Source organism: Sarcophilus harrisii, chromosome 3 (assembly GCF_902635505.1).
Source record: "Sarcophilus harrisii chromosome 3, mSarHar1.11, whole genome shotgun sequence".
Lineage (NCBI taxonomy): Eukaryota > Metazoa > Chordata > Mammalia > Dasyuromorphia > Dasyuridae > Sarcophilus > Sarcophilus harrisii.
The window spans coordinates 394,388,711-394,403,476 of NC_045428.1; the positions used below are offsets into that span (position 1 = coordinate 394,388,711).

General features: G+C 37.5%; 1 protein-coding gene across 1 annotated transcript in view; it reads left to right on the plus strand.

Annotated features, from left to right (window-relative positions):
• The first annotated feature begins 476 nt into the window (after positions 1–476).
• PDE11A (phosphodiesterase 11A) overlaps positions 477–14,766 on the plus strand; it is a 452,396-nt gene continuing 438,106 nt past the window's right edge. Inside the window, exon 1 of the mRNA XM_031960412.1 lies at positions 477–2,253. Within this exon, the coding sequence (XP_031816272.1) occupies positions 1,354–2,253 (900 nt within the window). The 5' untranslated portion in view covers positions 477–1,353. The remainder of the gene's footprint in view (positions 2,254–14,766) is intronic.

Here is a 14,766-nt window from a genome sequence, read left to right on the forward strand (position 1 = left end):
ACTAGGGGATGAAATGGAAAGAGTACAACGCAAATCACTCATGAATGAAGAAGAAAGAAATAGAAATACACAAGGTTTCGGGGGAAAAATCCCACCAGCCCTCTTTCTCTTCTTTCCGCCTTCTCTCTCCAATCCCCAGTTCTCCAAGTCAGTGAGTGTATTAACCTACCTAGAAGTAAGTTTCCCCTAATGGGTTTACCTGGTAAATGCAGTTTCCCTTTTACTTCAAAGTAAATAAATGTCTACAAGCTACACGGAAGAGCTTGCACAAAGAACTTTATCTGCTACTTTGGGGAAAATTTAATTTGATTAATATTTCTTGAGTTCTCTGAAGGTACACGATACCATTACGCAGTACTCTAATGTAGCAAGTGAATAACCTTTAATCACTCGCTCCATCCTCTGCCCCTCTCCAAAGCCAAATCAAAACAAAAAATAGCCCTACCTCTCCTTGTTCATCTTCATTTCCACGGGAACTAACCTCTAGGTTCTGATTTCCTTGTGAAACACAAACACTTGCTCTTAAGTAAGGTCCCAGCTGTGGTCCTTCTGGGATCCTTTTCAATAAATGCTGCTGAAGAACCTGTGAGGGGTAGGGGAGAAAGGAGCCGAGAGGAGGGGGCTGCAAAAGACGAGGAGAGGAGGGGAGGAGATAAGAATAAGACTCTTCTTTCTTTCCTCCTCTCCTATTTCTATTCCGAGTTGAAAGTCCACCCCGAACCTCCTGGTTTTTATCTCATGAATACTGATTCCCTTCCGTGGAGCGACAGCCTGCCATAGTCTCTGGCTGTTGAGCTCTTCACCCTTCTCACACCCTCCCTTGCTTCCTCCCTCCAGTCCCTGTCCCTGACTCAGGGGCGTGTCTTTCCTTCTCTCCCCTCCCTTCTATTCCCCCCTCCCCGCCAGCCATCCAGGCATCAGTTCCCTTACAGCTTTCACCGTGGTCCACTCATCGATTTCGGCAAGAGCAAAAACAGAAGCAAGGACAGCAGCAGCAGCAGCTAACTAGCTAACTCCGCACTTTCCCCCCCTTTTTAAAAAAGATTAGAAACAAACAGCACTTGCGGCAACAGCACGATTCTGGGCACCTGTGAGTCCAGTGCTCAGAGCACAGTGGAAGAAGGACTAACGGGGGAACCTATGCGACCCACCCTTTGAGCTGGAGGAAGGCGAGGAAATCTGCCTGCTGGGATTCCTCTGCTCCACATGACCCACGAGCTGGCAAAGGAGGGTCTTGCTTGAGTTCATGGTGTTTGATTGGGGTAGAATATGGGGAGGCAAAGAGTTGACTGGCAGTAGGTAAAAATTTGTGCTCAGGTGTTTGGAGAGGTGTCTGCAATCATAGCTGGGACAATGTCAGCTCCTTGCCTGGACTTTGGGGAGGTGGAAAGTTTCCTGGACAGGCACCCAGAGCTCTTTGAAGACTATTTGATGAGGAAGGGGAGGCAGGAGCTGGTGCAGAAGTGGTTGAAGAAGAATGAGCAAAACCAGAGGGTCTCAGCCCCAGGACACTTTCCTTCAGAGGCCAGGACCCCAGATAGTAGTGCTGCTGCTGGTAGTTGTAGTGTCACTGTCCAGCAGGGGTCTTCGAACAGTCAGCCCATTCCAGGAGTGGGAGATGGTGGCAATGTCCCCATGAGTCCCAACTGGGCCGGAAGCCGTGGTGATGGGGGCCTACAGCGGAGGGCTTCTCAGAAAGAATTGAGAAAGAGCTTTGCCAGGTCCAAAGCCATCCACGTGAATAGGACTTATGATGAGCAAGTCACATCCAGGGCCCAAGAACCACTGAGTAGTGTGAGGCGGAGGGCCCTGCTCCGAAAAGCTAGTTCTCTGCCTCCAACTACTGCCCACATTCTCAGTGCCCTACTGGAGTCTCGGGTCAACTTACCCCAATATCCCCCAACAGCCATTGACTACAAGTGCCACCTCAAGCAGCACAATGAACGACAATTCTTCCTGGAGCTGGTCAAGGAGATTTCCAATGACCTGGATCTCACCAGTCTCAGCTACAAAATCCTCATCTTTGTCTGCCTTATGGTGGATGCCGACCGATGCTCCCTGTTCTTGGTGGAGGGGACAGCCTCAGGCAAGAAAAGCCTGGTCTCTAAATTCTTTGATGTACATGCTGGGACCCCATTTCTTCCTTGTAGCAGCACTGAGAACTCTAATGAAGTGCAGGTGCCTTGGGGAAAAGGCATCATTGGCTATGTTGGGGAGCATGGGGAGACAGTCAACATTCCTGATGCTTACAAGGTAGGACCATTTCAATGTCCTAGCTAAATCCCCCCAATTCAGGAGCTACTGAAGACTTTCCAATTGAATATCCTTCAGTACTTTGAACATAGAAAAAGCCATATCCAATATGAAACTTGTTATATGAAGCCCTTTGTGTGCTTCCATAAATCAGAATTTATCTACTACAACTCTTAACATACCTAGGTATTTTCCAATATACAGTGGTTTACTGGGAACCCAAAGACTCTGAGAGCTATGTAGATATCTCTGTTTAAAAAAAAATGTCAGTATGTATTTGAGATGAACAAGATTAAAAAAAAGAATCCAGTCATAATATATATTTAATTTTTAAACCTTTCAGAAACCTAATGTTAGTGCAAAGAAAACAACTATTTTAGACCCTTTACTATCCGTTAATTGCAATGTACTTTGTAGTTTCTTAATTTAGTGTCTAGTAAAGTGCTCAAATTACAGCTCACCCCTATTAAGGAGGAGTCAGTAATTTTTAGGTGACTTTTCATTGTCTGAGGATGTTATTTACCTCTTCTGTTTATATTGACTCTCTTTTGAGATTTTTCTTCAAATATGTAGTTCCCATGGTTTTTGCAGTATAAAGTTGACCACATTTTTTGTTTGTAGTCTTCACATAGCTTGGTAATAAAGATGCTAATAATCACTTTACTGACATACTTGTAAAATGCTGCACTGACAAAAAAGGGAGAGAAAAACAAGAGTGAAGCCAGAGAAAGAATCGGCGAATTTTAAATTGGCAATTCATATTGTATTGTAGTCTTAGAGAGCTTCCCTGTGACATTAAGAGGTTAAGTCACTGATCAGTGGTCATATTCATCCTGACTCTCAGGCCAGTGTTACTTTAACCTCTGCCTCTATGCCCTTTTAATAGCTATGTTAATTAAGCTTCTAATTTAGAAGATTATTATGAGAATGACTTTTTAAAAAACTGTAAAACACTATATAAATGTGAATTATTCTTGACTGCTGAGTTTTGACCAATTGGGTTGGTAGTTGAAAATCATTAGGCTCAGAAGAAAAAACTCAGTAATTAACTTTTCAGAGTATGTGTTTAACTTATTTTTAACTTCTAATTAGTAGGATAATTAACTTAGTGATCATGCTTTAGATTTGTGAGAAGACTTAAAGTGATAACTGAATTTAAAGGTAAACTCTTGGGAAAAAGATGACTTTCAAATGCTTATAGAGTTGGGGAGGGGAAAACAGTATTCTTTGTACTGTGAAGTCACTTTTGTGGTTGTTTAGTCATTTTTCAGTCATGTCCAACTCTTGATGACCCCATTGGGGTTTTCTTGGCAAAGCTAGTGGAGTGGTTTGCTATTTTCTTTTCCAATTCATTTTCAGAAGAGGAAACTGAGGCAAACAGGGGTAAAAGCCTTGTCCAGACTTATCCAGCTAGATTTGGACACAGGAAGATGAGTTTTTCTGATTCCAGGTCCAGCACTCTATCCACTATGCCACCTAGCTGCCCACGTGGTCACTAGCTATTTTTTTTTTTTACAATAGTGATTTAAGCTTTGGTACCCAGGTGCCAAGGCTTTGAAAGCCAATCACTTATAATTCACTCAGTGTTCATTGACTAAAAATGTTAATGTTGTATAGAATTTTCCATGAATTTTTAGGATTTACAAGAAATGCAAATATACTTCCTTGGTCATGAAAGTTTTGGAGGCATTTTGTGAACTAGTCTTCCAACTGTCCCAATCAGCTACATATAGGTCTAGTATTATTTAACCGGAATGGATTTTCAGAGTTGTAAAGAAATGTAAAAAATAAATTTAACATCATCTGAAAATTACAATACAGAACAATTTCCATCATGGGTTTGCTATGTCCTTATTTTACAGATCTATTATGTCATAGGCTGCCCACCCAAAACATCAGCTTTGTTAACAATTTGTCAGTAACAAACTTAGTTTGATAGACACTGTGGCAGAGGTTAGAGAGCAGGCTGGTAGTGGAATAAGGAAGACCTGGGTTAATAGGAGGAGATAGGTAGTATGTTAGGTAGGTCTAGGGATAGTGGCACACTTGCCTCATGACCTAATTAGGTCCAGATCTGGTCCTGATACTGATATATAATATCTAAACTTAGAGCTTCCTGCCTCCAGGGCTGGTGCTTTAACCACTGTTAAGACACATAATATCTACATGACTTTGGGCAAATCAATTAATATTTCAGAACTCCCTGGAAGTTCCCTAGGATCCTAAATTATAGTTGACTTGCCAACCTTAGTGTAGGGAATCTTCATACTAGGAATTCCCTAAACTGAGGATAACTCAGGTCTATAAATAAAAGCATAAAATAAAGGTGAGCATTCTTCATTTTCTTCTCTGAGGAAAAATCAAATGATTTCACATCATGGTAAAAATTTCTGGGAAATGTTATTTTGATTCAACAAGTGTGTACTATGCTAGAGTTCTAAATATAACTTCAGATTTCCTATCACATAAAACTTTACAGAATCTTTCATGTATCCATGAGAAGTAGAGATTCAAAATGTTCTTTACTTTCCTATTGCCAGTATTTTCGCTAAGTTCTCTTGTTTATTTGGTTTGTTTTTAGCAATCTTAAAAATTACATCCAGCTGTGCATGACAAATTGTTGATGTTTTTGTTGAGTCATTTTTGTTTTATTGGCAAAAATATGAACTGGTTTTCATTTCCCTCTCTAGCTCATTTGACAGATGAGGAAACTGAGGCAAATGGGGTTAAGTAACTAGTTAAGTGACTAGCCCATAGTTATACAGCTAGAAAGTGATTTTAACTCACAAAGACAAGTCTTCTTAACTCTGGGCCCAGACCTCTATCCACTGCACCACAGCTATCTAACAGTTGATGTCAAACATCAAAACTGGCAATATAGCTTCCCAATTTCTTTCTTTGCTTTTTAAAAAAAATTCCTTTCTGATGGAACTTCTATTTTTGTACTCCTTGTTTCTTAGGGGTCTCCATTTACTAATAAAATCCAATTCTTTTTTTCCCCCTCAGGCAATTGGAATTAAGTGACTTGCCCAGGATCACACAGCTAGGAAGTATTAAGTGTCTGAGGCTGGATTTGAACTCAGGTCCTCCTGACTTCAGGGCTCTCTATCCACTGTGCCATCTAGCTGCCCATACAATCAAATTCTTATCCAATAAATACTATTCATACTGTGTTTTTTCCTCTTTGTTTTCCTGGGCTCCTCATCAAGTATTGGCCTAAGGATGGGAAGAAACCTAAAGGTGTACCATAGGCAGAGATAGCTTCAAGGTTTTAGTGGTTCTCATTTCATCTCCTTTTTCTTTGCTCATTTATATAAATAATTCTTTTTTTCAGTGGATTGTATTGTTTGTATTCAAATTTTGAATGTGGGATTGGTACTAATGAAATCAATTTGTTTTCCTAAAAGATTATGCTTCCTCTTGTAGCTAGGGCTCAAGTCTGTGGCTGATGGATAGGGATACCTAAAGGTTCATAGAGCAGGCTAGCTCTAAAGTCACTTTTTATCTAGTCTAGTAACCATGTTTTCCTTTGCTTTGTGTTTTGCTATCTCCAATTTTTAATCTGGTTGGGAAGAACCTAAATGTTTCTCATAGTAGAATACTCAGTTTTGTTAGGTTTTATTTATCACTTTTCATTCATGAAAGTTCTTACTCTTTGTCATTTGTCCTCTTGTTTTCCTTTTGTTTTCATTCTTGTTTCTTCTGCCCAATTTTTCCTAATCATTCTGTTTTGTCCCTGTCTTTCTACTTTATGGTATCAGTTCGAACTCTATCTAGTCCTTTGTCTTCTGACCGTTTTCTCTTCTTTTGCTCTTTGTTTCCCCTTTTCTTCTTTCTTCTTCCTTCCTCCTCTTTTCCCTCCTTCTCTCATTCTTTTCCTCTTGTTCTTCCTTTTCTGTCCCTTTCTCTCTTTCTTCTTTCCCCTCCTTGTTCTCTCCTTCCCTCCTTTTCCTTCTTTCCTCCTCTCCTTCCTCCTCCTTCCTCTTTTCCTCCTTCTCCCTTTCTTCTTTCCTTCCTTTTCCTTCCTCTTTCCCTCCTTTCCTTTCCCTTCTTCCTCTGTTCCTCCTTTGCCTCTCCTTCCCTCTTCTTTCCCCTTCCTTTCCTCTTTCCTTTTCCTCCTTTTCCTTTTCCCTTTCCTTCTTCTCTCTTTCTTTCCTTTCCTTTCCACCTTTCCTTTCCCTTTCCTTTCCCTTTCCTTTCCTTTTCCTTTCCCTCTTTCCCTTTCGCACCCTTTCCTTTCCTTTCCTTTCCTTCTCCTTTCCCCTTTCCTTTCCCTTTCCTTTCCCCTTTCCTTTCGCACCCTTTCCTTTCCTTTCCCCTTTCCTTTCCCCTTTCCCTTTCCTTTCCCTTTCTTTCCCTTTCCCTTTCCTTTCGCACCCTTTCCTTTCCTTTCCCTTTCCTTTCCTTCTTTCCCTTTCCTTTCCCTTTTTCCTTTCCTTTCCCTTTTCTTCCCTTTCCTTTCCCCAGCACCCTTTCCTTTCCTTTCCCTTTCCTTTCCTTTTTCCTTTCCCTTTCCTTTTCCCTTTCCTTTCCTTTCCTTTCCTTTCCTTTTCCCCTTTCCTTTCCCTTTCCCCCTTTCCTTTCCTTTCCCTTTCCTTTCTTCCCTTTCCTTTCCTTTCCCTTTCCTTTCCTTTCCTTTCCTTTCCTTTCCCTTTCCTTTCCTTTCCTCTTTCCTTTCTTTCCTTTTCCCTTTCCTTTCCTTTCCTTTCCTTTCCTTTCCTTTCCTTCCTTTCCTTTCCTTTCCCCTTTCCTTTCCTTTTCCCTTTCCTTTCCTTTCCTTTCCTTTCCTTTCCCTTTCCTTTCCTTTCCCCTTTCCCTTTCCTTTCCCTTTCCTTTCCTTTCCTTTCCTTTCCTTTCCCTTTCCTTTCCTTTCCCTTTCCTTTCCTTTCCCTTTCCTTTCCTTTCCCCTTTTCTTTCCTTTCCCCTTTCCTTTCCTTTTCCAACAAATCTGGAACTTACTCTCACCATATTCTGTATCTTTGCCAATATGGTCTCACTAAAATCCTAGAATTATTGGGGACTTGAAGTTACACTCTTCCTTTCTATTCCTCATCTATGACACTAGAGATGTAATTTATACAACTTCACCTTGCTTTTGTTGTATTAAGGATTCTAATTCTTCATCCAATATTCACTTTGTGATTGTGTGTATGTGTGTGTGTGAGAGAGAGAGACATAGAGACAGAGAGCAGGAGAGAATATTCGCAAATAGTTTGTTCTGGTATTGACCACTTCCCCTCTTCCACTTCTGATTCTAATTCTTTCCTTATCTCTTTCCCAATATATTGGTGACTAAGAAGTCAGGAAGATCTGAATTAAAATTCCCTTAGATATTTACTACCTATGTGACATTGAGTATGACACATCCTCTCTGGACCTCAGTTTCTTCATCAAGTTTAGCATTGATGTCCTCTAAAACCCCTTCCAATTCTAAATCTATTTTTGACACTATGATCTCTTCTATAGTGTTGATTCTCCAAATGTATTATTAGTTTTTTTGCACCATGACCTACATTATGCCTTATCATTTGAGGTTTTTATTTGAGCTTTCTGTGTAAAAGTGGAATCACTCACTTTGGTTCTAAGTTTCCTTTCCATATCTCCTCCTCCTTCACTTTTCCTCTCCTTCCTCGCCTGCTCACCAATACAAAGTGTCCCTAAAGTCTTAGTGCAGTTTTAGGCTCTTAAACCTTCAATTGGTTAGAAATGCACCAAGACTTTTAGGACACTTTTTAAATTATTGAGAATATTTAAATCTGACATTAGTTTAGGAAGACCCAGGTTTTTATGTTTCTGAAGAAAGTAAATTTTTTTCCTGCCATTAAATTTTTTGTTACTGATTGGTGAATTTCAGTATTTAATTCTATGATTATTAGAATTTTGCTTCTCTTGAGTAGAAGGTAGAAATAGAGAAGAAAGGGTAAGCAAAAATCAATCAATCAACAATCAATTTATTAAGTACCTACCTAGGTTTCAGGCAATGTGGTAGGCACTCAATACATAAAAATAAAAACAAATTAATCCCTGCCCTCAATAAATATGATTATTCGAATGGAAATGAAAAAAAAGGAACAAACCTTTATTAGGCACCTACTATGTACAACGCACATTCCAAACATTATTTCATTTGATCTTCATAACTCTGAGAAATAGGTACTATTATTGTCCTTATTTTACTAGGAAGAAAACTTACTTTACTAGTGAGTCAGAGAGATTAAGTGACTTGCCCAAGGTCATACAATTATTAAATGTCTGAGGTGATATTTGAAATCAAGTCTTTCTGACTTCAGACTCAGAGCTCCATCTTCTGCCACACTTAATTGTTAAGATGATTAGAGAGAACCAACATAAACAAAAATAAGAAAATACAAAATAATATAAGTCAAATACAAAATAAATCCAAGGAGAACATTTGAAATTGTGGGTAATAATAGGGGTGACCAGCAAGAGGCTCTGTTTTTGATGAGTTAACACTTGAACTGAGTTTAAGGGATGCTAGGGGACAGATCTGAGTGATGAGATGACATTGATAATACAATACATAAAATACAAACATAAAACAAATATATGAACAAATTAACTTATGGTGAACAAAATCACAAAACAAGCATAACTCAAATATGTTATAGTCAACATTATGTGTAACAATAAACATATGCAATTCCCCTATGGATGAGGGGAAAAAATTCATGAGTGAAAAGTGAAAGAAAGGATTACATAAGATAAAATGAGCAATTTTGACTATGTAAAATAAAGAATCTAAGGCAATAGATATCAAAAGGGAAGAAGATAAGGGGAAAAAAATCTTTGTAACAAGTTTCTCAGGTAAAGATCTTATTTCTGATATATATGGAACTGATTAAATTCATAAGAGTAAAAGCCATTTCTCAGTAGGCCTATGATCAAAGGATATAAACAGGTACTTTCCAAAGGAAGAAATACCAGATATCAACAATTTTATGAAAAATGTTCTAAATAACTAATAATTAGAGAAAAGCAAATTAAAACAATTTTGAGATTCTACCTCATGCTTGTCAGACTGGCAAAGATGACAAAAGAAGAAAATGACAATGATGGAAAAATAATTGTGGGAAAACATATAATAGGAGATCTGTGAATCAGTTTAACTATCCTGTAAAGCAATTTGTAACTATGTTCCCAAATTCAACCCTTTGTCCCAGCAACACCACTGGTTATTATTACACAAGGGCTTTGTATTATGATACAAAGAACTAAAAGACAGATGGAAAAAATCTATATAAACAAAAATGTTTATTGCAACTCTTTTCATGGTAAATCAAAATCAGAAAATAAATTTCTATTAGAGAAAAGCTAAACAAATTGTGGCATATAAATGCAAAGGAATATTCTTTTACCATGAGAAATGGTGAAGTGGACATTTTTAGAGGAAATCAGGAACACCTTTCTGAAGTAAGCAGAAGCAACAAAACAATTTATACAATAATACATCATTATTGAGAAAAACAACTGAAAGATTTGAAAGAATTCTGATTACTGTAATGATAAATCATGAGTCCAAAAAGAATAAAGATGAAACATGCCATTCATCTCCTGCCAGAGAGGTGATAAACTTAAAATGCAGAAAGTGATACAAATTTTTGGACAAAATTTAGACATTTTTCATGGACAATGTAGATATATGTTGCAAGATATATTTTTCATTTTTGATTTTTTTTTATTTGCTCAGTGCAGTATGGCAGACAATAGATATTGACCAATAAATCATACTCTGTACCAAGATAAGGTCAAAAGGGGTACATGATTTAGATATAAAGGGGGCAGCTAGATAGCATAGTGGATAGAGTGCTGGCCCTAGAGTGAGGAGGATCTGAGTTCAAATCCGACTGCAGGCTTAATATGTCCTAGCTGTGTGATCCTAGGCAAGTTGCTTAACCCCAACTGCCTCAGCAAAAATAAAAATAAAAATAAAAGATTAGATATAAAAGCTGATCTTATAAGAACATATAATAGCTTACCTGTCAGATCTATGGAAAAGGGAAGAATTTAGGACCAAACAAAAGATAGACAGCATTATGAAATTTAAAATGGATAATTTTGATTATATAAAATTAATATTTTTGCACTAACAAAACCAATTAAATCAAAACTAGAAGGAAAATGGAAAACTGGGGGAAATTTTTACACCAAGTATCTCTGATAAAGGCCTAATTTCTCAAATATATAGAAAACAGAGTTAAATTTATAATAATGTCACTCCCCAATTGACAACCGAACAAAGGATATGAAAAGCCAGTTTTCTGACAATCAAAGCTATTTACAATCTTGTGAAAAAAATGCTCTAAATCACAACTGATTATTAAATCAATAATATGCAATAATAAAATGCAAAATAAAACAACTCTGAGGCACTACTTCATATCTATCAGATTGGCTATTTGACAAAAAAGAGGAAAATTATAAATATTGGAGGGCATGTGAGAAAAACTGGGACACTAATGTACTGTTGGTGGAGTTATGAACTATACAACCACTCTGGAAAGGAATTTGGAACTATGCCCAAAGGAGTTTAAAGCTGGGCATAACCTTGATGCAGCAGTACCACTATTAGGCCTATATTCTATAAAGATTTTTTTAAAAGGGTAGAAGGAAAAATCTGTTTGTAGGAATATATTTTAGTTGCTCTTTTTGTGATGGCTAAGAATTGGAAATTAAGGGAATGTTCGTCAGTTGGGGAATGGCTGAATAAGTTTTGATCTGTGATTGTGATGGAATATTATGGTGTTATAAGCAATGACAAGTAGGATGATTTTAGAAAAACCTGGAAAAACTCACATGAACTGATATAAAGTGAAGGGAGCAGATTCAGGACAATATTGTACATAGCAATAAAAATATTGTGTTTTGAAGAATTGTGAATAACAGCTATTCTCAGCAATATTTTGATCCAATATGATTCCAAAGAATCTGCCTCCAGAGAAAGAACTGATATAGTTTGAATATAAACTGAAGTATATTTCCTCCCCCCTTTCCTTCCTTGCTTCTTTCTCTTTCTTTTTGAATCTTCTTGCACAAAATGAATAATATGGAAATGTTTTACATGATCACATATGCATAACGTATATCAGATTGCTTATTATCTCCAGGAGGGGAAAGGGAAGAGAGGGAAGGATAGAATTTTGAGCTTAAAACTAAAAAAAGAAAGAGAATATTAAAATTGTTTTTACATGTAATTAAGAAAAAATAAAATATTTTAAAAAATAAAATAAAATTTGCTTAGTGAACAGATAGTAGATAGGAAATATTAATAAAATATTTTTCAATAATAGAAATAATTATTATGAAAATTTTAAAGTGTTTAAAAAGGGGAGGGACAGCACTGGGCTAGTTTGACTAGAACATAGGATATGTGAAAAGAAGCCATATGCAATCAGTTCAGAAAGGTAGGCTAGAGTCAGATTGTGAAGCATTTTATATGTACCCCAGGCAGACAGTATATTTTATTCTAGAGACTAGATGGAGTCCTAGAGCTTTTTGAACAGGGGAGGGAGATAGCCAGACCAATCAGTTAAGAATATTCCTTTGGTAGATGTGGGGAGGGTGAGTTGAAAAGCTCATAGTCTTGAGGCAAGGAGACTTTCTTGAGGACGAGGATATTGCAGCAATTCAGGTGAAAGACAGTCAGGGCCAGAACTAGACTAGTGGCTTATGTGAATGGAGAGAAGGTCATGGATTAGTGAGATATTGTGCAGGTAGTATTGACCAAATTTGGCATCTAATTGGATATAAAGAAAGGGTGAAGCATTGGGGATAATTTTGAAGTTGAAAGCACTTAAAAATTTTAATAGGTTAACTATCAATTTACTATTTTGCCTTTTAGAGTAATCATTTTAGAGGTTGCTTTTAGTGACTAAGTGAATCTTGAGGAAGAAAACACTCAAGGTTTTATTACTAAACAATAATCCTGCTGAGATCTAATAAGCAGTGGGAGATAGTGGATAGAACTCTGGATTTAAATGTAGAGCATTTAGATTTGAATACCACCTGTAACACTTTTTTTGATATGAACAGTGGAGATCCACCCTCTCAAGAGTCTCAGTTTCATCATCTGTGGAATAGAATGACATGCTCTATCTCTTAGGTCTAGCAAATTTGAAGTTTCACCTATTCAAACCCCTTTTATTTTTACAAATGAGCAAACTGAGGTTCAGAGAGTTTGTTCTAGACATTGGGTGATTGTCCCACAGACAGCAAATGGCAGAGCTGAGATTTAGGCATAGCTCTTATTTCAGAACCAGCATCTGGCATTTATTGGACTACAGGAGTGTAAGTCAGGAGAGTATACTATGCATCTTTGAGGATTCTAGAAATGGGAGCAAAACGATTTTGAGCTAAATAGTTTTGAAATGATAAACTTAGGAAGATCAACTTTAAAAAACATACAACTTTTCCCAATTACCTACCATGCTCAGGTTTAACCTTACAAGCAAAAGGATTCTATAATGTAACAAATCCTAATCTATAAATATGCCATCCCATTAGTTGTTGTTAATAAGTATATTCAGAGTGGCCACTGTATGTCTGTCGATTTATCAGTCTATCTGTTTATCTGGTTATTTGCCCATTCCTCCATCTTTTTCTTCCTTCCTTCCTTCCTTCCTATCTACCTTCCTATCTACCTTCCTATCTACCTACCTATTCCTTCATTCATTTATCTATCATCTATTTATCTATTTATTCACTTATTCCTTCATCCCTTTATCTATCTATCTATCTAGGCTCACAGTTAACAACAAAGAGGAGGAGTTTTCCATGCCTTAATAAAAAAAAAATGCCCTAAAGAAGTTCAAAATGATGTAAGCATGTTTAAGAGTGACAGATGTTCCCTTTCAGGGCACTCTTAGCATTCATAACACTTTAAACATTAATAAAAAACACTTTACTTTTTTTTTTTTTTTGCTAGTGTTGTTAATGATGATACAGGTGCTTGAAAGGCTTTGAATTTGAAAAACAGAGTCAAGCTGTTTTGTTGGGCGAGCTGAGACAGATGACAGAAACACAGGTGTGTGAGGCTTTAAGCAAACCGGATGTTTGCATAACATTCATTCATTCCTTTCATGAATTTATTCATTCAACAAATATTTATTGAGCACCTACTATGTGTAAAGCATGTGTCATGAATTAAAGAAAAGTTCCTAGAAGTGGTTCTGAAGAAGGATTTCAGTAAAGAGAGGAAGCCATTCCAGGTGACCAGAAGGCCATTCCAGACAGAAAGAATAACATGGGCCAAGATGCAGAAGTGGAAAAGCATGGGGAATTTCAGGGAACTCTCAGTACTTCAGTTTGTCTGGAGCATATGATGGATATAGACATAAAAAAGATAATAAGAATAAAAAGGAAGTTGAGGGTCAGATTACAGAGGGTTTTGAATTATAGGCTTAGAATCCAGATGCACTGAAAATTTTTTGAGTATAACTTTAGGAAAATTAACCTTGCATTTATTCATAGGATAGAATGTTGATGGGAAGCAAGGAAGCCAATTAGAAGGTAATTGTACCCATCCAGGGGAGAAGTGGTTTGGGCTTCAATTATGGTAGTAGCAATGGTAATGGAAATAAAGAATCAGATTACACAGACACTGAAAATTCAGAATTAGTTGGCTTTGGTGACATTGTTCATCCTTTGTTTTTGAAGAGGACCAAGGACACCAGGAGGTTGATGTCTTGGCTTGCAAGTGAATTGAATTTAATATAGGAAGGGCTGGACCAAAGCCATCAGCCTCATTTTCTTCTCCAGAGTCACTGGAATTCAGGGGCAAGACCTAGGTCAGGATGACTAGTAATGGCCCCTCATGCAGTGGGAGACCTTGGCCTTTTTTAAGCTAAGGTATTTTTCAGGCCTTAATTTGTCTGAGGCAACACCCATCCAGTGATTTGAGGTGAGGGAGAAAGAAGAATTAAAGGTTGAATTGGTTGAATAATAATTGAATGGATAAATTGGTTGAAATTGAGGCATGTTTAGCCTGGGAAAGAGAAGTGTGGAGGTGGAAAAGAAGTAGTTATTTGTCTTTAAGTAGTTGATCCTCACAAAGACATTAGGTGATAGGTGCTTTTGTGATCTCAGTTTTACAAAAACTGTAAGAAACTGAGAAACTGAGGCTTATTTCAAGTCTCAGTTTAGCCAATATTAGGTAGCCAATGCTGTGCTATTTGGTCCCAGAAGGAAAAACTCGAACATTGGTTGGAAGTTGCAAAGAAATCAATTTAGGTTTAATGTTAGGGAAATTTTCTTAATGTAGCAGTACCTCTGCATTTGTCTGCTTTGAAATTGGTTAAATTTGGTATTTGATGCATTTTGAAGAGAAAAAAAATGCTCCAGCACTCGATGTTTGCTCAGCACTCATTGAACTTGGTTCAATGTCTTGGTTGGGCAGATTACCCTTTTGAAGAATTGGATTTTTGAGGAATTGGGGATTTTGAGGAGGGAATGGTTAGGCTGCAGACTGGAAATGTACGTCTTAGGGGAAAAATGGTT